At 35.6% G+C, this 25,001-nt stretch overlaps 1 protein-coding gene across 2 annotated transcripts in view; it reads right to left on the bottom strand.

Moving 5' to 3' along the window:
• TAX1BP1 (Tax1 binding protein 1) overlaps nucleotides 1–25,001 on the bottom strand; it is a 78,600-nt gene that overhangs the window by 8,561 nt on the left and 45,038 nt on the right. Inside the window, exons 8-14 of one of the 2 annotated variants that reach the window (XM_007466088.1) lie at nucleotides 22,687–22,911; nucleotides 21,960–22,106; nucleotides 21,473–21,596; nucleotides 20,128–20,225; nucleotides 16,618–16,743; nucleotides 3,434–3,479; nucleotides 2,783–2,931 (exon numbers count right to left, since the gene is read on the bottom strand). In XM_007466088.1, the coding sequence (XP_007466150.1) occupies nucleotides 2,783–2,931; nucleotides 3,434–3,479; nucleotides 16,618–16,743; nucleotides 20,128–20,225; nucleotides 21,473–21,596; nucleotides 21,960–22,106; nucleotides 22,687–22,911 (915 nt within the window). Of the gene's footprint in view, nucleotides 1–2,782; nucleotides 2,932–3,295; nucleotides 3,480–16,617; nucleotides 16,744–20,127; nucleotides 20,226–21,472; nucleotides 21,597–21,959; nucleotides 22,107–22,686; nucleotides 22,912–25,001 lie in introns of both variants that reach the window. The other variant, XM_007466087.1, reaches the window with a different exon arrangement.

Raw genomic sequence — 25,001 nt, 5'->3', positions numbered from 1 at the left:
ATAAATTAATTAAATATTTTAAAATGTCTTGATAAAAGTGAATTGGCTGTAATTATATACTACTTTTGTAAACAGAAAACATACTGGTTATATTCAAAGTAAAATTTTAAAAATAAGACAACATAAGAAAAATGGCAAAATTTAAGAAAGGCAAAAATTCCACGTGTCATGACAATGGGAAACAGGCCTTGATTCTTTCAAGCAGTGATTCCCAACAATCGTGGAGTCATAGCCCCTTTGAAAACCACAGATCCTTCTGAGAGTAAAAACAAAAAACTCATCAGAAAAAAATGTAAATACAAAAATTGTCAGTCTTCAATTGGGGGGTTCATAGTGAAGGACTCATGTGGAAAGCTGCAAACTACACATTAACAGAATGTGTGAACCTCAGTCTTTCAGAGATAGAGGAGAAAGGAAAGAAGTAAAGCTAGTCAGGTGGAAGGGAAACACTATACAAAGGCATAAAAACAACTGGAAAGTGGGATATGTGTCAAAGGAAGAGAAAGTAATCCAACCTTGCCTGATGGGCCTTAGGAAGTTTAGACCAGTGCAACTCAAATTTTATTAAGCGCATGATCACCGAAAGACTTTGTTAAATGCAGTCTGATTCTCTGTAGGTCTGGAGTAGAGCCAGAGATTCCTTATTTCTAACAAGCTCCCAGGAGATACCAATAGTGTTGGTCCAAAAATGATATTTTTGTGTAGCAAGAGTTTAGACCATGGTTCCAAAAACTGCAGGAGGCTACTGAGATGCTAAAGGTGCCATTAACTGAGAAAGTTTGGGAACCTGTGGTTTAGTCATTTGGTAGGCTGATAGGTGGTAAAACCACAACTTCCATAGCCAAACTGATGAGGCTGTACGCTTACCAGCTGTATGACTTGAAGCAAGCCAGGTAGTCTGTCTCTGTTTCCTCCATTATAAAATATAGTAAGTTTCTACCTCATAGGACAGCTATGAAGAGTTAATATATTTAAAGTGTTAAGCATTAGCTGTCCAATAAAACTACAGAAATGTCTATTGCCATCACTATCATCATAATTACAACTATGAGGTGAAGGGGACTGAGACAGAAAGTTTTTGGTACAGAAGGGAGGAGATACGGTAGGTGTGACTGAAGGGGGCTGGAAGTGCAGAGCCGCTTCAACCCCAACTGAAAGGCACTGGGTCCCAGGCTGTTAAATACTTCCAGGGCAAAGAGCCAGAGAAAAGGAACAGGTCAACTCAGAGCTGCTTTTTATATTCTAACTAGAACTACTTAACTAAAACACTTCATTTGCAAATGATTTTTGTTGCTGTAATGACAAGAATTTTTAAAAAAAAATAAGGTCTGAATGTACCTAAAAATTAGTTTCTGTCTAATGTGAAAAATCTTCTGATAGCAAAATACAATTACCCAAGGTGTGCCTATTAAGACCCCTTCCATCTTATTACCAAATCTAAGCATGTCAGCAAATGAGCACAAGACTCTAACACTGCTTCTCATGGGTTTGCAGGAGGGCAAAGCACACAGATCAGAAAGTACATTTTGCTAATTAAACTGAAGCAGATGACTACAGAAGAGAAGAGCTTGTCACATGTAACATCTGTGCCAAGAATGATCAGATTAAATATGCAAAATGTGAAGTAAAGGTGTGAAAAAGCAGTAAGATGATACTCTAGACTTCATATAGACGACCAAAGTTCTGACAGTTTTCCTAATTATTCCCAGTAATGGATATAGGAGGCCAAAAGGCAGAAGAGAGAAATACATTTTTCTCCATTATGGGTGTTGAGCACTAGGGCTAAAATCATGCCTGTCTGAACACTGATCAGTTTCTGCAAAGGTTAATAGCAATTAAATGCAGCAAACTAGATTAAATGAGAAACAGGTCATGATACCGCTGTACTTGCAAAGAGCACGATAAAGCATTTCTTTTAAACGCATCTTAATGCACAGAAAATCCAAAAAGAGCTGCTATGAGGAAAAGGATCTATTAAATGGTGAAGAAATCTCTTAAATGAAATAAAAAGAATGCCATGCCACGTAAACTGATTCAATTATCAACAGTACTGTACTGCTGAGAGATTAAATACTAATGATGTCTACAAGAGCATTTCTCTGAAAAAGAAAACTATGATACACACACTTCTTCCTTTTTCTTGCTAAAGATAACAAAGAGTCCACTTTATAACTTAAAGTGGGATATAAATACAAAACCGAAAAGATGCACACCAAAGCATAACACTGTCATTAACACTTTGCTTCTTGCAACCTGATACATCTACAATCAAAAGAATATAGTAAATTACTCTGTGATAATTAAAATTAAACTATCTGTGACTACAGTTAATACTGTATTGTATACTTGAAAGTTGCTAAGAGAGTAGATCTTAAAAGTTCTCATCACAAGAAAAAAAATTATAGCTGTATGATGATAGATGTTAACTAGACTTGTTATGATGATCATTTTGCAATATACACAAATACCGAATCGTTATGTTGCACGCCTGAAACATGTTATATGTCCATTATAGCTCAATTAAAAAAAAAATTTTAAGATTAAACTATCTTATAACTACAATATTCTAAGGTCATTCTCTCAATAAATCCTAAAGTGTAAGTCTGAAGCATATTAATAGTTGATTTTTCAAATTTAAATACAAGCAGATTTTTCAAAAAATCAAGTAAGCAATCACGTGTACACACAAGCATACACATTCTCTCTTTCTACACACACATAACTCTCTACACAGGACAAAAAAATAAAAGGGACAGGCTCAGAAAATAGAAATTCAATTTACTTTACTATCCTCAGGGTCTTCTAAACCATCAGGTCGACTTAGGTTTCGAGCAGGCTGGCTGCAGACAACATTATCTTCCAGTCCCCAAGAGGGTACTCTCACAGGTGGCCTTTGGATTTCATCTGGGTAAAAAGCACCATCTGCTCCATCTGAAATAAAAATTTTGGAAGGGTAGGGTAAAAACCTGGTACTAAAATTAGAATCTCCGTGTATAGCTATGATGAACAGAATATAAAGAACCACTTTAGTGTATCCAAAAAAATGTCTTTTTTTTTTTTAACCCAAATGATCTTTAAAAATAAGAACTATGTGCAATAAGCAAATAGACTCCTCATTCATGGTGTACTGCTTCTAGATGAAGTCAGTTAGTGTTAAACATTAAAACTGTTTATTATAAAGCAAGATTTCTATTAGTGTTGATCATACCAACAGTTCTCTAATCCCAGGAAGATACAAACAAACAAAAAAAAACCTCCACATTCAGCTAACCCCAACCAAAAATATTTTAATAACCTCTTGTTTCCTGTGTTGCATAAGGATTACCAAACTGCAGAACTGGTTGTGTATCTGGCACTGCAGGAACATGACCATTTTGATCTGAGCTTGTGTTGAAACACTGTGAGATGTGCTGAGGACTCTGGGAATTCTGACCCTCCAATTTCCTTTCTGCTTGATTTTCTATACTCCTTTTAAGTTCCTAAAATTAACAAAAACAAAGGTGAATAAGCAACCAAATATTTTTTAACAAGAAGAGCATTAAGTATTTAGCCAAAATATAACAATAAAATGATTTCCCTATTATATTTAAAGTACACAGTTGGAAAGGCTGGTTCTCAACTTCTCATAAATGTCCCTTCCACATCTAACAAAATCAGAAAGCAGGATAAAGCCCAATATATTTTCAAATTTATTTGTGCCAATAAAGTACCCTTTTTATTGTTAATTGAGAGGAAACTGCAAATCTCTTACAACTTAGCTATTAGTAAAAATCATAAGACAAAAAAACAACTCAGACTGCTTCCCTGGTAAACTCTATCAAACATTTTAAAAAATACTAATCTTGCATAAACTCTTTCAAAAACTAGAGGAAAAAACACTGTCTCAGCTTATTTTACAAGGCCAGTATTATCCTGATACCCAAACCAGTGACATCACAGGAAAACAGCAGACCTCAACTGCAGACCCTCACGAATACTGATGTAAAAATCCTTAACTTAATTAAGAAATCAAATTCAATATCAGAAAATAATACATTGGGACTTCCCTGGTGGTGCAGTGGTTAAGAATCTGCCTGCCAATGCAGGGGACATGAGTTCGATCCCTGGTCTGGGAAGATCCCACATGACGTGAAGCAACTAAGCCTGTGCGCCACAACTACTGAGCCTGCGCTCTAGAGCCCATGTGTCACAACTAAAGCCCACACCTAGAGCCTGCGGTCCGCAACAAGAGAAGCCACCACAATGAGAAGCCCTCGCACTGCAAGAAAGAGTAGCCCCCACTCGCTGCAACTAGAGAAAGCCCACACACAGCAACGAAGACCCAACACAGCCAAAATTAAATATTTAAAAAAAAAAATCATGACCAAGTGGGTTTTATCACAAGAATGCAAATTTAGTTTAACATCCAAAAATCAATGTAATTCATCACGTTCATAAACTAAAGGAAAAAAGCATACAATCGTTTCAATAACTGCAAGAAGAAACATTTTATAAAATTCAACAGGCATCCATGATTTAAAAAAAAAAGACATCTGTAAAAACCTACAGTGAATCTTAATAGTGAAAAATTAAATGGTTCTACCTAAGATCAAATATTAAGGCAAAAATGTCTGTTCTAACCACTTCTATTCAACATTATACTGGAGTTTTTTGGTTTTTGGTTTTTTTTGCGGTACGCGGGCCTCTCCCACTGCGGAGCACAGGCTCCGGACGCACAGGCTCAGCGGCCACGGCTCACGGGCCTAGCCACTCCGCGGCATGTGGGAGCCTCCCGGACTGGGGCACGAACCCGTGTTCCCTGCATCGGCAGGCGGACCCTCAACCACTGCACCACCAGGGAAGCCCTTAATATTTATTTATTTATTTGGCTGCACTGGGTCTTAGTTGCAGCACTCGGGATCTTCGTTGCGGCATGCAGCGTCTTTTAGTTGCTGCATGCAGGATCTTTTAGTTGCTGCATGCAGGATCTTTTAGTTGCTGCATGCGGGATTTAGTTTCCTGACCAGGGATCAAAGCCAGGCCCTGTGCATTGGGGAGCGCAGAGTCTGGACCATCAGGGAAGTCCCTATACTGGAGGTTCTAAACAGTGTTAAGATTAAGGCAAGATTAAGATTAAGGCAGACAGACTGGAAAGGAAGAAGTAAAACCATCTTTACTCACAGATGATATGATCACAGAGGTGGAAAATCCTAAGGAATACACTAGAACTAGGAGAATGAGTTAATTTAGCAAGGCTGCAGTATATAAGGTCAATATATAAAACCAACTGTACTACTATATATCAGCAAAACACAACTGAAAAATGAAATTTTTAAAAATTCTATTTATAGTAACATTCATAGATAAAAATTAAATACTGAGGAATAAATTTAGCAAAAGATGTGCAAGGCCTATAAACTAAAAGCCACAAATATTACTGAAAGAAATTAAAGAGATCCTCAGCAAATGGAGAAATATACCACATTCATGGACTGGAAAACTTATTTTTATGCTATTAATTCCCCCCAAATTGATCTACAGATTCAATGCGATCCTAATCGAAATTCCAGCAGGCTTTTGTATAAACTGACAAACTGATTATAAAATGTACATGGAAACACAAAGGTCCTGGAACAGCCCATTTTTAAAAAGCAGAACAAACTTCAAGACTTACACAATCTGATTTCCAGACTTATTATAAAGCTATAGTAATCAACTGAGTACAGGTTTAGCCTAAGGATAAACAAATCGGGGGTAGGCAAACTTTTTCCATAAAGGGCCTGATGGTAGATATTTTCAGCTTTGTAGGACACATAGTCTCTGTCACAACTACTCAAATCTCTCTCTGCTATTGCAGTCACAGACAATACCTAAAAATGAATGGGCATGGCAATGCACTTTAATAAAACCTTATTTACAAAAACAGGCCACAAGCCAAATTTGGATGTAGGCCTTAGTATGCTGACCCCTAATATAAGTCAATAAAACAGAAAAGAGATCCCAAAAATATACCCATACTCTTGTCAATTAATTTTCAACAAAGATGCAGAAGTAATACAATGGAGGAAAAATATGTTCTTTTAAATATATGATGCAAAAAACTGGATATCTGCATACAAATAAAAAAATTTTGACTACATATCATTCCTTACACAAAAATTAATTTTAAGTAGATCATAAATCTAAACCTAAGAGCTGAAACTATAAAATATACTGGATTAAAAAATAGGAGAAAATCTCTGTAACCCTGGGTTAGGCAAAAATTTCAGATAGGACACATATAGCATATGAACCATTAAGAAAAATATTGCTAAACTGTACTACTTCAGAATTAGAAGCTTTTGCTCTTCAAAAGATAGTATTTTTAAAAATGAAAGGGCAAACCACAAATTGGGAGAAAATATTTCCAAAATATATAACATAGGGGCTTCCCTGGTGGTGCAGTGGTTGAGAGTCTGCCTGCCGGTGCAGGGGACACGGGTTCGTGCCCCGGTCTGTGAAGATCCCACTTGCCGCGGAGCGGCTGGGCCCATGAGCCACAGCCGCTGAGCCTGTGCGTCCGAAGCCTGTGCTCCGCAACGGGAGAGGCCACAACAGTGAGAGGCCCGCGTACCGCAAAAACAAACGACGACAACAACAAATATATATATATATATGTAACATAGAAATTGTATTTGGAATATATTTTTTAAAACTCTTAAATCCAAAAGCGATAACCCAATAAAGAATCAGGTGAAAGATCTGAACAGACACTTCACAAAAGAATATATATGAATGGCCTGTAGGCACACGAAAAGATGTTGAGCATCACCAGTCAGTCATCAGGGACTATCTGGAAAAAATGAAAACACTAATCTTAAAAGATACATACACCCTAATGTTCATAGCAGCACTATTTAAAATAGCAAAGGTATTCATGGAAGTAACCCAAGTGCCCACTGACAGACAACTGGATTAAGAAGATGTGTGTGTGTGTGTTCGCGCGCGCCCACGTGCGCACTTGATTCAATAAATCAAAGACAAATACTATATGTATGGTATCACTAATATGTGGAATCTAAAAAATAATATAGACTCACAATACAGACTCACAAATATAGAAAACAAACTTGTGGTTACCAAAGGAGAGAGGGGAGGGGGGACAAATTAGGGGTATGAGATTACAGATAAAAACTACTATATACAAAATAGATAAGCAACAAGGATTTACTGTGTAGCATAGGGAATTATACCCATTATCTTGTAATAACCTATAATGGAATATAATCTGCAAAAATACTGAATCACTATGCTATACACCTGAAACTAACACAATATTGTAAATCAACTACTTCAATTAAAAATTTTTTTAAGTTTAACATTAAAAAATAATAATTAAAAAAACACTAGTCGTCAGAGAAATTAAAACTAAAACCACAATGAGGTAACCTTACACACTCACTAGAATGACTAGAATTAAAAACTGACAATACCAAGGGCTAGTGACTGGAATGCTCATATACTGCTGGTGGGAATGCAAAGTGTTCAGCCTCTTTGGAAAACAATCTGGGTGTTTCTTAAAAACATACACTATAGGGCTTCCCTGGTGGCGCAGTGCTTGAGAGTCCGCCTGCCGATGCAGGGGACGCGGGGTCGTTCCCTGGTCTGGGAAGATCCCACATGCCGCGGAGCGGCTGGGCCCGTGAGCCATGGCCACTGAGCCTGCGCGTCCGGAGCCTGTGCTCCGCAACGGGAGAGGCCACAACAGTGAGAGGCCCGTGTACCGAAAGAAAAAAAAAAAAACAAAAAACAAAACCATACACTATATACCATATAAGCCAGCAATTCCCTTCCTAGGTATCTACTCAAGAAAAATGAAAACACATGTCCACAAAAAAAAACTTGTAACAGAATGTTCAGAGCAGCATTACTCATAACAGCAAAACATGAGAAATAATTTGAATGCCCATCAGCTGGTAAAAGGATTAACATCTATCAATTAGTGAATAAATTCTGTATGACCACATTTATGTGAAATGCTAGAAAAAGTAAAACTATAGAGTAACAGAAAGCAGAACAGTGGTTGTCTGGGACTGGGTGTAGCTGGAGGAAGAGACTACATATGAGCATGAGGGAACTATGTGCAGCAATAAAACATTCTATAGTTTGAATGTAATGGTAGAGAACTATATGTATTTGCCAAAATTCATCAAATTGCACATAAATGAGAGAATTTTATCATATTTAAATTGCACCAGGGACTTCCCTGACAGTCCAGTGCTTAAGACTTCACCTTCCAATGCCGGTGGGGTGCAGGTTCAATCCCTGGTCGGGGAGCTAAGATCCCACATGCCACACAGCCAGAAAAACAAAACATAAAACAGAGCAATATTGTAACAAATTCGAAAAAGACTTTAAAAATGGTCCACATCCAAAAAAAAAAAAAAAACTTGAAAAATTAAAATTAAAAATTAAAAAAATCAACCAAAAATATTAACAAAGGATATAAGGATGAAAATTTTCATCTGTAAAGTAAAATTCAGCTGGTTTTGCTGATTGTCATCCCTTGGGAGTAGAGATGAGACTCTATGTTAACAAATTTTTACCTATAAAATGACCTTAAAATAGAGTGAGTGGCCTTCAAATGGAATAAGTCATTATCACTGAGAGCAAAACTGGTAAACATGAGAAATGCAAGTCAATTTAGGTTTGAAAAGAGAAATGGGAATTAAAAGTTCTTCCTAAGCATGTGAAAAGAGTACAGAAGGCATATGAAATATAACATATTGCGGGATTGGTAAGTGAATGATTTACTTAGAACACAGGATGCATGTTAAGAGTAGAAGAAATGCAGCTAAAAACATCTGAAGGGCAAATATGCCACATGTGTCATACAGTTTACTACAATGGGCCTAACAGTTCTTGAACTATAATAACACACTGAAATGGTCCTTAGCAACGTTAATCTAGCAAGACTATACTGGACACAGTTGAAAGTAGAAACAAGTAATCAGGGGGGCAGCATGACATGGTGGCTTGGAGTCAGACCAGAATTTGCTCATCAGCTCCAGCACAAATAACCCTGAGGAACTTACCTTTCCCAGGCCTCAGAGGACTACTGAGAAATGAGGGGAGTGTTTAGAACACAGCAGGCCCTCAATGGATGTTCCCTCATCTCCTGTCAAGACTCAAAAACCCTTAACATACCACTATAATAATTCAGGATGTTTAAGTGGAAATGTGAAGAGAGAAAAAGGGAGAGAGTAAATTTTTTAAATATTTCGAAGATGATTCAAGAAAAGTGAAAAAAGGGCATGAAAGCAGCAAAAGAATTAAGAGATGATAAAATACTTCTACAAAAGTGTAAGCAGGGCTTCCCTGGTGGCGCAGTGGTTGAGAGTCCGCCTGCTGATGCAGGGGACACAGGTTCGTGCCCTGGTCCGGGACGATCCCACATGCCGCGGAGCGGCTAGGCCCGTGGGCCAAGGCTACTGAGCCTGCGTGTCCGGAGCCTGTGCTCCGTAACGGGAGAGGCCACAACAGTGAGAGGCCCGCGTACCGCAAAAAAAAAAAAAGTGTAAGCAAATCAATTTAAAGGAGCATCGATAAGTTCTTCTGTAAGCAAACAATAAACTACTTAAATGGAGTCAAGGGTTTCATCAAAACATTTATGCATGCGCTGATAGAGCCAAGGAACTTCATTGAGAATTCCAACCTAATAAAGTTTCCTCTAGGTTCATACTCTACTCCACTACCATCAAAGATGAAATAAATCCTCTGCAAATAGTATAAGGGTAAGAAAAGGAGGAATAAGCAGCTCTGATTCCTCATGGGGTAAACCGGAGGCAGGGTGAACAGAACACAGGAACATGGACAAAATAGTTATGATTAGGTTGTTTGGCCTGACTTACAGAAGATTCTTAAATTTATATTCACAATGCATGCCTCCCCCCCCAACAAAAGGATCCATGTTTAGAATTCAGGAAATCCATGAACTTAGATAAAAAAAAAAAAGTTTATATCTTTTCACTAACTTCTAACTGAAATTGAGCATTTTCTTCAATTATGGATGTAGGCAAAAAAACATAGCAACAGTTGCAGTACGTTTAATTTTGTCACCCATAAAAATCACAGATATACTCAAGACACCTTCCATTAATCATTTATAAGTATATACAAATATTACTCTTCTATTCTTAAAAAGGAAGCAGATCATCTGGAAATATGAAATGATGATTCATAAAAATCGCTAGTCAGGTACCTGATGTTAAACAACATTTTGAAATAGTTTTACTTTAAAAAATTTTTTTATTTTAATTTTTTCTCTGGCAATCGTCAATAAAGTACTTCCCACCATCATTTTTATCATTATTTGCCATTGTGCTTTTGCTTTATTATTTTATTTACTCTTCCCTTTTCATATTTCTAGTAAGGGGCTTATACAGAATATCTGAAATAGTATGAAAATGATAAATAATTCTAAATAGTGGTTTTGGAATGACATGAAAAAATAAGATACTTTAAGGTATATTAAGTTTCTAAATAAATTTAAATTGGTAGGGTTTTTAATCCTAAATTACTTCATACTATTAAAAGTTATTTTTAAAATATATATTTGTATAATATTAGGGAGCTAGTTACTTAAAAAAACTATAGTGAGTTTTTATCCACACATATGTTCAATATTTTTTGAGTATCTAATATGCAGCAGGCACTGCTCTCCAGGCACTAAAGATTCAGGAAAAACCAAAACACACAAAAATTCCTGCCCACATGAAGTCTTATCTAGAGCAGGGCAGATGGACAAGAAACAAAATAAGTAAAATACACATTCTGTTAGATGGTGATATATCCATTTTGTCATTTGCTCACTCAACTAATGCTTAATGATCACTTGGTTCATTCCAGGCACTGTCTGAATCTAGGTTTCAGTGCTGAACAAAAAGGACTTAATCCTAACTGTGCAGAGGATTGTGGTAGGAGTGATGGTACTGAGAAACACTGGGGGAGAAGACCAACATGAAGCAAGTTGCTGAAATAGCAAACAGAAATTCTTATAAATACAGCCATTAGAAGTAATATAAAACTACAGTGTCAGTAGCAGGGAAATCAAGAGTAACTCAAGAAGACAGGAAGTAGAAAGCAAACTGGCCTACTTCTATTGTAGTCCTGACAGGGCAGGGTATTAATTGACAATAAAACTGCTGATCCCGCTACATTTCTTTTACCAAATATTTTTATAAGCAAATGCTATAAATTATGTTTGCCCCGTTAACTTGTTTAGTCATTCAACAAATATTTAACTTCAAATATCAGGCACTGTACTAGAGCCTGCAAATACAGTGGTGAATAAAATAAACATGATCCCTCTTCTTCATGGACCTTACAATTAAGCAAAGGGAGTTGTTAGAGAAATAAGCACAGAAATATTAACTACAAATTATGGTGCTATAAAAGTATAGCTCCCAGGTTTAATAAAGGTACCTAATTTAGACTGAGAGGTCAAAGAAGTCCTTCTGAAAAAGAGAGATTTAATGTGAGACTTAAATAATACGTCAAGAGTAGTAGGAATAGTTAAATATTCAGAGGAAAATAATAGGAATTATGGGGTATACTTGAAAAAATACCACTGGGGGAAGAGAGAAGGGAATTACGGTTGAACAGATAAAATAAGATGGCACTGGGACTTCCCTGGCGGTCCTGTGATTAAGACTTTGCCTTCCAATGCATGGGATGTGGGTTCGATCCCTGGTCAGGGAGCTAAAATCCCACATGCCTCACGGCCAAAAACTGATCAACTGCACTATAATCCACCTGAAGAAAAAAAAAAAAAAAAAACCAAAACATAAAAACAGAAGCAAGGGGGCTTCCCCGATGGCGCAGTGGTTGAGAATCTGCCTGCCAATGCAGGGGACACAGGCTCGAGCCCTGGTCTGGGAAGATCCCACATGCCGTGGAGCAACTAGGCCCGTGAGCCACAACTACTGAGCCTGCGCATCTGGAGCCTGTGCTCCGCAGCAAGAGAGGCCGCGACAGTGAGAAGCCCGCGCACCACGTTGAAGAGTGGCCCCTGCTCGCCGCAACTAGAGAAAGCCCTCGCACAGAAACTAAGACCGAACACAGCCAGAAATGAATAAATAAATAAATAAAAAACCTGGAATATAGTAGGTGCTCAATAATTATTTTAAAAAAACACACAGAAGCAATACTGTAACAAATTCAATTAAAAAAAGACTTAAATTAAAGAAAATTAAAATAAGATGCCACAAAGTAACATCTGTTGATTGCTGGGTGAGAAGTACAACTGAGTTCGTTATATTCTTCTCTTCTTACATATGTTTAAATTCTTCTGGGACTACCCTGGCGGTCCAGTGGTTAAGACTCCGTGCTTCCACTGCAGGGGGCACAGGTCTGATCCCTGGTTGGGGAACTTAGATCCCACATGCCGCGTGGCGCGGCCAAAAAAAATTCTTCTTTAAAAAAAAAAGTTAACAAAAAATTGTAGGCAAGAATATTCCTAGCAAAGTACATGAACAAGGGCCCTGAAACAAGAAAGCAATTCATGAGTTGTAAGGCCCGAGTGACTACAACAGTTCTCAAAGTGTGGTCTCCAGACCAGTAGCGTCAGGAACTTGTTAAATGTGCAAATCTCAAGCCCCACCCCAGACCTACAAATCAGAAACTCTGGGAATGGAAGCCAGAAATCTGTGTTTTAACAAATACATTGTAAAGCAACCATACTCCAATAAAAATTAATTTTAAAAAAAATGTGGTACCCTAACAAACTATATTAAATGAAATTATATGAACATAATGTGAAAAAGGGCAATTTTCAAGATAATTTAGTCGGTGGAATTCTATATATATGGTTGACCTTTCCCCACAAAGGCACAAGCTCTGCTAACTTTTGTTTAGCTTATAATAAGTTATGACTGTGAGAGGCCCGCGTACCGCAAAAAAAAATAAAAAAATAACAGGCTCACTTCCCTTCTTTTCAAGAAAATATGTGCCAAATACCCCAGTCTGAATAACCAAATTTTGTCTATTAGCCATTCTTTAAAATAGAAATGATGTGCCATGTAAAAAGAGGCTAGTTCAGCTTAGAACTCAATCACACAGTGCTTTACCTTTAAAGGTACTTTAATGCCACTTTACTTCATTAGGCAAAAGTGCTTTGGGAGTAATTCCTATTCCAACACAGAATATTTAAAACACCCCCCAGGGTCAAGCTTCAATAAAATTAATATTTTACTGTTTCAACATCTTAAGTGAAACTTTTTTTTTTTTAAACTGTGAATGCATGGATAGGATGAATACAGTAACTACTAGTGCAGTTTGGTGCCACTGCCTTGATTCAATATTAATACACCAGCAGTTCTCCCACCACTGCTTTTATACCAACAGTGCAAATTTAACAGAATAGGGAAAAAAGCAAATACTGTAATATTACGAAAACTGTTTTATCTTTGTAGACCTCTGAAAGGGGATGGGGACCCCCAAAGAATCACAGACCATACTGTGAGAAATGTTGCACTACAGCATATTTTATATTATAAATGTATGCTCTGAATGTTAGGTTATGCTACAAATCATTAAACAACTTCTAAAATGTTTCCTATTACAAAAGAAAACCAGATAAATACATTAGTTATAATTTTAAATTTGTTTACTGTTCTCTTAAATTTGAACACTGTAAAACTGTTTGTTAAATACAAACTATGTAACAAAAATCAAACTAAGTTTCAACACTTGAGCATTTTTCCCCTAACAAAATCATTTTAAATATTATTTAACTAAAAACGTTTTCCACCAGAAGTCTTATAACACCTGTTTGTCTTTTCTTTAGTCATTTAACTTTAAAAAAAAAAATCACCCTAACTGTAAAATGGGTGTCCCTTCATAAAGCTGTATTATCATTCAGTGTCACATGAAACTTTTTTTTAAGTACACTGTTCAATACCTTCTCCCTGGAGAGGTTTTCCAAATATGAAGTTAGACCATTTATCTTTTTGTCCTTCTCTGCCAACTGAAGCTGAAGAGAGAAAGAAATTATCATTATTTTTCATCATCTACTCTCTCCTTACCCTTCAAGAGTTAGTTTATACCATTCTATCAAAATAATTCCTATTACCATATCCATGTATTTTCCTTGTCCTTATTCTTTGACATCTTTGAATTACCTGTCATTATTGACTAACTTCCCTTACTCTTAAAGCTTCTCCCCCGGTTTATGTGAAACTGCACCAACACTGTCATCCTCTCATGCTCTTTTTTAAAAGTCTGCTTCTTCACCATTACAAATATAGGTATTCTCCAAAGTTTCTTCTTTGGCTTCTTCTCTCTACATTCTCTGTAAACTCCCTTTCTTCTATGCCTTCAACAATCATGCTCATATGAATAAATCACAAATATTAACTCATGCGCTACACTCTCTCTTTCCCAAGATCCGAATATGCCTTTTTAATTGATGGGTAAACATATTTTCACTGTTGTCCTTCTGCACTGTAAGGGTAATATGTCCCAAACCTACTTTTCTATTTTTGTTAACTGATATTATTAATCTCAGAGTCCACTGTGATTGAAGCTAGGAAAGTATATTAAACATTCCTTCTCCTCTTCCTCTACTCTTCAACATTTTCAGTCTCCAAGTCTTTCATTTATTCAACAACTACCCATTATTTGCCTTTTACAGCATAAGCATTATGGATACAAATTAAACTATTCTTCAATGGTTTTTCCCTAAGGCTTTCCTTGATAAGATTCAGTGGTAGGTGATTGGGGAAGGTATCCAAGGAGATGGCCTTTATCAATTCATTCTAAGAATATTTGTACCTAATTTTCTTACCTTCAAAAACCCTTCCCACCTGTAAATCGTCTCAGTGCTACCAAATTATTTTCATAAAGACCCACTCTGGTTGGTTCCCTTTTCTCTTAGAAAATTCTTAACAGCAAATAGCACCCACATTCCAGTTTAAGTCCCCCCAAATCTGGCTTCAACCTATCTTTCACATCTATCTACTCCATCACAGATAGTGAAGTCCTATTACTCAAGACTGTCACAGCTCCCAGAGTATGCTCTCTACTTCTGACCTCCAAACCTGTAATGCTTTTCCATGTGTTTAGAAAGATGTTTCTTTCTTTTCCCAGCTGTCTATCCTCCCCTCCTGTTTGGTCTTTCACAGGTCTAGTTGCTCCATAATACCTAACTCCTAAACATTCCATTGGAAACAGCCCTAAAGTACTTAGACTTACAGCTTATGTAGAACTTCATCACATTTTGCCTTGCCTCGTGGTGTTTGTGTCTAAGCAGCACAAAATAAGGGGAAAGGCACTAAACAAAAAGCCAAGCACTGTCACCAGTTGTACAACCTTAAATATGTTGTTTAATCTCGATGTTAATTTTTATCATTAATGAAATAAAAATATTATTTAGCTTCCCATGGGTTTGAAAGATGATTACCTAGGTTGTGAATGTGAAAGAGTTTTGAATATCATGATTACACTTCTAGCACTCTTTACTAGATAGATTATAAACTCCTTAAGCATAGCATTGTGCCTTACTTATATGATCAACCACATAATAGCTAACATAGTGCTTTATATTTAATAGGCTTCAGTAAATATTTACTAAATCATTTTTCCTAATCAATCTGCAAAAATAAAGTTTCATATAAATCCAGTATTCATACTTTTTAATAATAACAGAAGTTCCCAGGCAATAAAAACAATATTCAGTGATCCCAGGAACAACAAAAACCTCATGAAATAAGTTCAAAATTTCATTCTGACAGCAGCTGAAGATAAAAAAGGATCAAGCAGTTAAATTACCTTAGCCTGTACCAACCCAAACAAAGTAATTCTCGGTGTCTTTAAGAATGTTATGTTTTAAAATTAGATTACAGGTACAATTAGCCATGACAGAGAAAATTTAAATCATTTAGAACTTCCAGGCCTTTAGTCACACACACACACAAAAATGCCAATTATACACACATGCACATACCTTAAAATACTTAAGATTACATTTTATTACTTAGAGGGAAAATGTCTTTCCACTTATTAATTAGCTATACAGCCTACTAATTTTCTTCTCCAACATTTTTACAAATAGCATTTACCATTCAGGCTTGTTTGTTGCCTAATGTTAAATTGGCAAAAATAATCTTCATTAATTAAGACTGTATTGCTTACTCTGCAGTATCTCATTCAGGATCACAAGTAACACATTTTGGTGATAAATTTTAAAACCTTTACATAAATTTTTAAAATTACTGATCCTATCTTATTACACTACCCCAAAAAACCACCAAGGCCCTAGAATAATTTTACAAACACATTCATAATTAAGTGAACAAGGAATATGAAATGATCACTTTCATCTTAAAAACTAAGCATGATTTAAAGATATAATTTCAATAGCCATCTGAATCCTCAAAATGAAAGCCACAATGGCAATGCATATGGGTATCTATTTTCTCAGTTCATAGTTAATGAACTGTATTCAACATAACTAAATACACAGTACATTTTTATCTACACACGAAAATACTATCCCAATTACCCATGTTGAAACTTTACATTAGATTGACCAAATTATAGATAGCACATTTTCAAAAGTATCAGTTACTATGCCTCAAGTTATACGAATAGTAAACTTACTTTGTAATTCTCCTCTACTTCAGCTAGTTCCAGTTTCACATTTTCAGCAATTTTCACTTGTTCTTTCCATTTCAGCTCCATTTTTGCAAGTTCATCAGCATATTTATTGCATTTTGTTTTCTCATCCTAAATGAAATTAGTATAATTACCAAAAGATTTTAAATCCATATACAGCTAATATCTATACAAACATACTTGTGCTGAATGCTTATTATAACACTGTTGTAAAGGTATAAAAATTCAAATAACCAAAATGTCTGTCAGTGGAAGATTGGACAAATCATTTTATATCCATACAATGGAACAGAATATATTTATTGAAAAAGAACAAAGTGATCTAAAAATTAACAAGGAAAAATGGCAAAATACATTAATTGAAAATATCAAGTTGCAAAAACAGAATATATAGTATAATCCCATTTCTGCTTAACAAGTTAACACAATTTTATGTGATGTCTACGTAGTATATGTAGAAAAAATAAACCAAATTTATTATTTTTTTTTGGCCACATCACACAGCTAGTGGGAAATTAGTTCCCTGACCAAGGAATGAACGTGGGCCCTCGGCAGTGAAAGCTCGAAGTCCTAAACACTGGACTGCCAAGGAATTCCATTAACCAAAATATTAATAGCCCTTATATCTGGGGATCAGGATCAAAATGGTACTTTTTACCACCTTTATTCTTCATTTCTGTAACACCATAAGATTTCACAATAAGCACACATTACTTTTGCAAAGGATATAATAAAAATCACATATTTATAATGCTATTGTTTCCATATATTAATAATTAAAACTCTGGGATTTCCTGATAAAGACAATCTTTAGATGGATTTCTTATACATTGCTCTTCTCTACAACCCAGAATGTTAAAAGAATGGAGTTTTAAAACATGACGAGGGACTTCCCCAGCGGTCCAGTGGTTAGGGCCCCATGCTTCCACTGCAGGGGGCACAGGTTTGATCCCTGGTCAGGGAACGAAGATCCCACAAGTCATGCAACAAGGCCAATAAAAAAATTTTTTTTAATTAAAAAGAAAAGAAAAAATATATGCTTTATGCTTTGAGCAATTCAATGGAGCAGTCTTTTCAACAAATAATGCTGGATCAATTAAATATCCTTACTATACATACCACACCTCACACCATACACAAAAATAAACTTAAAATGGTTAACAGGCCTAAAAGAACCTAAGACTACAAAACTCCTAGAAAACAAGAGAAAATCATTACAAGTTGGAGGAGTAAATATCTTCTTAGAACATACAAAGAACACATAAACAATAAATTGATAATCTGTACTTCAGCAAAACTAAAACTTTTTCTAAAAACACCATTAAGGAAATAAAAAGGCAAGCCACAGACTGGGAGAAGATATTTACCCCACATATCTGACAAAAGACTTGTATCTGGAATAAAGAACACTTACAACTCAATAATAAGATGAACCCAATTTTTTAAATGGCAGAAGATGAACTCACAATAAAAAGGAATAAACTATACGAAGTCAGTCAGAAAGAGAAAAACAAATACCGTATGCTAACACATATATATGGAATCTAAAAAAAAAAACCGTCATGAAGAACCTAGGGGCAAGACGGGAATAAAGACACAGACCTACTAGAGAATGGACTTGAGGACACGAGGAGGGGGAAGGGTAAGCTGGGACAAAGTGAGAGAGTGACATGGACATATATACACTACCAAATGTAAAACAGATAGCTAGTGGGAAGCAGCTGCATAGCACAGGGTTATCAGCTCATAGCACAGGGAGATCAGCTTGGTGCTTTGTGACCACCTAGAGGTGTGGGGTAGGGAGGGTAGGAGGGAGGGAGACGCAAGAGGGAAGAGATATGGGAACATATGTATATGTATAACTGATTCACTTTGTTATAAAGCAGAAACTAACACACCATTGTAAAGCAATTATACTCCAATAAAGATGTTAAAAAATTTTTTAAATAAATAAAATTTATTAAAAAACAAACAAAAAAAGGAATAAACTACCAATAACAAGCAACAACATAAACAAATCTCAAAATAACTGTGCTGAAAGGGGACAGGAAAAGAAGAACATACCATATGATTCCATTTATAGAAACGGGACAAAAGATAGGCTAATCTATAGTGGCAGAAAGCAAGCCAATGGTTTCCCAGGAGTGGTGAGAGAGGGAGGGATGAGTTGTAAATGAGTACAAAAAAGCTAATGGAGTAATGGAAATGTTCATTGGCTTGACACTGTGATAGTTCCACAACTACATATATATATATATATATATATATATATATATATATTTAAAAACTGAACAAACTGCAGACCTTAAATATATGCAGTTTATTGAATTTCAATTGTACTACAATTGTAAAAAAAAAAAAAAAAAATTACCTTGAGGAAGTTTCTAGCTTGAAAGAATACTCTATCTTCCTTTCAATAATACTATATAATGAGATTTTTTAAAATATTCATCCAAAATTGTTTCATACTTACTAAATAATAGGTTAGTCCCTTACAAGCAACTACTTTGACCTCAGGGTAATACTGTTCTAATCAACCTTCTACAGAATGATCTTCTGAAGGAACAAAAATGTTCAGTTCAAAGTCTGACTAAAGGATTACATTAAACTAATATTATCAAGACAGTAACATAAAATATTTTAAGTTAATTACTATAATAATACATGAATTTCCTTATATGGCTCTAAAAATTATCCCTCTCCTCTCCACATGAACAGAGAAACAAACACACACAAAAAAATTTAATTAAACGAATGAAAAACATACACAAAACATCTTTTCCTCTCTTCCCCAAATCAGGTACAAATAAGAAGTATTTTCCCTTTGTCCTTTAAATACTCCAGGAGTGTATACTACTAGGAAGTTGTAAAACTTAAATGTTTGAACAATAGTTTAATATAATCAAAATAATACCATAAAGGCAACCACTCATTTGGGTACCATTCCTTTTTTTCCACTTTACAAATCTAGTCACTTTAGGATGTGGTGAAAGTCTTTGCTATTATTACAGTAAGTGTAAAAAAGAATACTTCCCTTTTATGCAGTTCAAACATTTTTCATGTATCCTTATCAGAAGAAGACAGACAATATCCAACACCAACCTCAATTAATCACTTGCCCATTATCAAGAGAAGGACATCAGGGGAACAGAAAACAATAGTTTCAGGATCGTGTGTTTTTTTTTTTTTTGCCCATGCTGTGCAGCTTGTGGGATCTTAGTTCCCCAACCAGGGATTGAACCCAGGCCCATGGCAGTGAAAGTGCTGAATCCTAACCAGTGGACCACCAAGGATTTCCCAAGGATCATGATTTTACACACATGCCTACATGAACAGGTACACAGAACAACCTCCACTTATCATCTCAAAAGTGAAACTAAATATCAGTATATGGGTATAAAAAAGAAACCCTGGGATACCCATCCATCAAAACAATAAAGATAAGCTAAGCCATTACATTTGATAAATATCTCTCTTACAAGAGAGCTAGCTTACCTGCAAGAGTTGTTTACATTTATTATACTTTTCTGCAGCAATTTCTTTGGTCATTTCAGAGACTTGTCCCTTAGTTAGATTGTCAAAATCTACCTCAGCTATAACAAGGCAGAAAATTAAAAGATTATTAAAAATTATTTTGATCCTTGTATTATCTTCTTGGTCAGAATAACCTGAGGGTCAGTACACTGTGAAATATAATAAATGGAATACTAAAGGAGAGAAACATCTATTTTAAAACATCTATTCATACACTAAATAGAGAAGGACAATATAAACATTAGATGAGAATTTTTAATTTTAATTTTTTCATTCATTAATTTAAAAAATCATTATTTTTTAACTAGCTAAAAATAGTTCTAAAATGGCACAGAAATTGTTCTCGATATACTTAATAGATAGGATATATAGGAAAGCCATACTCTTTGAGAATACATATTAAATCATTTTTCTAGTCCTTCACTACTATTCAATAAGTCTTTATTAAGTCAATATGACACCTTTCTTGGTACTACACAGGATATATAGAAATGGAAGGCAGGATCCTGTTCTACAGCAGTTGAATCTAAATATTTAATAGTATAGGAAACTTATAATACATTTAAAAAGTCTAAAACACCAATTGCCCCAAACACTACACAATGAAATATACTTTACATGCTCTAGTATTTATTTTTGTTATTGTCAAATCTTTAACATAAGGTGAAAAAAAGACATTAGGACAACTGAAAACCTAGAGTTAATTTAAATTTTCATGTTGTTAATGTATTCACTATGTCTCTCTAATCTGTTCTGTAAGTTAATAAACTAATAAAATATTTAATTTATCCACCAACAGGTACACTAGTGAGGAAAGTACCCTAATGATCCAAAGCAGCCAAAACAAAACAAAAACAAAAAAAAGGCAAGAAAGAGAGAAACATGAATAGAATTAAAGGGATTTTTAAGTTTTCCCCCACAGAATTGTACAATTAAAGTGCCATAAATGGTTCAGAATTCCACAGTGTTAGAATATTAAAAATTCAATTCTTGGCTCTCTTCCTATAGATCAAATACTATAAGCATTTGCACTTACAAACACCAGCTCATTTGATTAACCATGCTCACGAAGATAAATACTAGTTCACACTCACATGTTGTATATTCACCACATGCATGACTTACTTTTAGACCTTTACTTTCCCTTTGCTTTTAGACCTTTACTTTCCCTTTGCCTCAATCCCTCACTTAGAAGGATTTTTTTAAAAGCTCCCTAAAATTCTGACACATGGAACAGGGAGTATAAATGAGTATAAATACTTTTCAAGGCAGGACACTTTATACAAAAAGTCTAAAAGATTTTTACCTGTAGAAGGTGGTGGCTTTACATCAAGCGTAGAGGCAGCAGTAGCTGGGTCTGTGTTTATTGAGACATCATTCACTTTCTGCTGACTCCCAATTTTCTTTGTGAAGACACTATTGTTATTAGCCTGTTCAAAATGTTAACAATCAATGGTTAAATGAGTTACACTTCCCTCCTTCAGCAACCATACATCATATAAATAAATCCTGAAAAGTCCACAAAGCTGCTGCTGTGTTAAAGGCCAACAAAGACCAAAGTTACACACATGACTTTACTAACTGACCTAAATGTTACAAAACAGAACATTTTATTTCTCCAACAAATAAAAATTCCAGATTTAAAAAAAATTATCACTACAATATTAGGCCAAGTAATGTGAAATGAAGCAGAGAGAAATTATATTCAAAGGGTATAACATTATAAATTTGATTTGTAAACAAAAACATTGATAAAGGAATTATTTTACTGTGATGAATTCAATTATACTTACTGATTGGTCTGAAAGTTTGTTTATTTGTTTTTGGAGCCTCTGGCATTCCTTGAATTTTTCTTTATAATGATCTGCTGCCATCTGAAGACGAAGTTTCAGATCTTCAACCTCTCTTCTCAGTTCGTGTTCCAGTGTATCAGTCTTTTCCTAAGAGAGAAATAAACTCTTCCTCTAAGAGAAACATAAAAATCTCATATCTCATAATGTAGTAGTAAATCCAACTTTCTTTTCGCTTTTTTCTTTCTGGCTCTTAGTTTTTATTTGTTTTGGAGTTTTGGCTACAGAGTCACATTAGGTCTCCTAACAAATCCAGCTTTATATTCCTAGGACTAAGGTTCATTAAAAAACAAACAAACAAAAACAAAACACTTGAAAAGAATATTCTATCTCCTGAGAAGCAAGCATATCCTGTTAAATAACTACAGTACCATTTTATGCAGCTAGTAAATAAATTCTAAACAAAGCAATATATACCTCATATCAGGAAGTTTAATTAACAATAATAGAGCAGTTTTTACTAACAATTAGGAATTTGCTTACAGAAGTTTTTCTTAAAGCCTGCATTAATTTCAAACCAAGAAGTTACAATGACTAAAACAAAATGAATGGCAATTTAAAATTCTGTGACCAGGAATCTGACCTCAATTATTTTAACATAACTCAATTCTCTTTCATAAGCTTATCGTGAGTTTTTGACCAATGGAAATTCAAAATTAACCCGCTTTACCTGGTCTTTTCTCACAGCACTTAGTTTAAGCTCTGCCACTGCATCAGCTAACTGCTTTTTCACTCTCTCATTTTCCAAGCGTGCAGTGTGCAGATCTGCCATTGTCTTATCCCGCACATTTACAGCATCGCTAAGTTCTTTAGCCAGAAAGACAGCTTCCTGCCGAGTTGCCTGAACCTGTTCCTCTGCTTTACGAAGTTGCTCCTTGAAAAAAACTGTATCTTCCTGAAGAAAGGCAGATAAATATATTTGTAATTAAACCATTCAAGTAAAAAACAGAAGCAGGAACAATATTTATTCCTATTTCAACAGATCTAAAATTTTAAATTAAATACTGCTTTTCTATTCATGACTTAGGTGATGTACGTCTATAAAAAATTTAAGATGTGACTTTGTTTTAGAGACCCCCATATAACAACCCTACACATCACTACTATCACTTTATACGTAACAAACCTGAAGTACAGGAAAGTCAGGCAACATAACCAATGCTTAGCTAAACAGAGACCTGAATGGAAGCTTCTGTCCCCCAGAATCTCTCCAGCTACAACTACTGACCCTCATTTTTTATGATAAGCAATAATTACAAAAACTTCTTTGTAACTCCAAAAATGTTGGTTAAAAAAGTCTCCTATGATCTAACCTATAACATATCCAATATAATATTAATATACCATTACATTAGCACCTCTTACCAAACCTAAAAGTATCTTTAAAAAGTTAAAATTGCCATGTAGGGCTTCCTTGGTGGTGCAGTGGTTAAGAATCTGCCTGCCATTGCAGGGGACACGGGTTTGAGCCCTGGTCTGGGAAGATCCCACATGCTGCGAAGCAACTAAGCCCGTGTACCACAACTACTGAAGCCTGTGCGCCTGGAGCCCGTGCTCCACAACAAGAAGCCACGGCAAGGAGAAGCCCGCGCACTGCAATGAAGAGTAGCACTCGCTTGCCGCAACTAGAGAAAGCCCATGCACAGCAACGAAGACCCAACAAAGCCAAATAAATAAATAAATAAATTTATAAAAAATAAAAATAAAAATTGCCATGATAAAATTATTTCCTTTAACATTAAACAGACATTATGAGCTCAACAAATCTAGTTTATTTAACATTCGTATTTTTATCTCTGTATTAGAAATAATGTAAACTCAGAAAGTACAAACCATTCGCGGTTTTTAAATTGTTAGCTACTTAGAAGGAAATGTAAATGATTATTTATGTAATGCTGGGGTGAAGAAAATCTTTCTAAGTATAACACTAATAGAGCTAATATATAAATGTTATCAGTTTCTATATATCAGAAGGGAAAAAAGAGAACTTGAAGAAAATTATTTGTAATATATTCAAAAAATGTATAATACTCTGATATAAAAAGATTTTCTACTCAATAAGAAATGGAAAAATTTTAAACCAAAAAAGAAAAAAAAGGGTTTCCCTGGTGGCGCAGTGGTTGAGAGTCCACCTGCCAATGCAGGGGACACAGGTTCGTGCCCCGGTCCGGGAAGATCCCACATGCCGCGGAGCGGCTGGGCCCGTGAGCCATGGCCACTGAACCTGCACGTCCGGAGCCTGTGCTCCGCAACGGGAAAGGCCACAACAGTGACAGGCCCGTGTACCGCAAAAGAAAAGAAAAAGAAAAAAAAAAACCCGAAAAAGGAAAAATATGGAGAAAGGCATGAACGTGAAATTTCTTTAAAATAAACGGCTATTCGGGCTTCCCTGGTGGCGCAGTAGTTGAGAGTCCGTCTGCCGATGCAGGGGACGTGGGTTCGTGGCCGGGTCCGGGAAGATCCTACATGCCGCGGAGCGGCTGGGCCCGGGAGCCATGGCCGCTGAGCCTGCGCGTCCGCAGCCTGTGCTCCGCAACTGGAGAGGCCGCAACAGTGAGAGGCCAGTGTACCGCAAAAAAAAAAATAAATAAAAAAAATAAATAAATAAATAAACGGCTATTATACATAGAAAAAATATTCAACTAAAATATTCAAATAAAGAAGGTAAAACAAATACCATTCATCCTCTTTCAAGCTAACAAAGACTGAAAAAAAGTAATGCTCTAATATTTGGATGGTTTAGGAAAACTGGCACATTTACAAACATGTGGGCTCATATAATCTATAAATGGTAACCATTCTTATCAGATTTTTGAAACAATCATCAACACCTTTAAAAAGCACATGGCTTTTGATCTATCAATTTAATTTTCATGAGTTTCTGATTAAAGGGTATGGACATAGGTTTAGTTTTGCAGGGATCCAGTAAAATATTAAGATTATGAAAAATTATTAAAAATCAAATGTCTAAACGGGAATTTATTA

Source organism: Lipotes vexillifer, unplaced genomic scaffold, assembly GCF_000442215.2.
Source record: "Lipotes vexillifer unplaced genomic scaffold, Lipotes_vexillifer_v1.1 scaffold150, whole genome shotgun sequence".
Lineage (NCBI taxonomy): Eukaryota > Metazoa > Chordata > Mammalia > Artiodactyla > Lipotidae > Lipotes > Lipotes vexillifer.
Note: the sequence above shows the minus strand (reverse complement) of the source record. Positions and strands in the feature narration are given on the sequence as shown.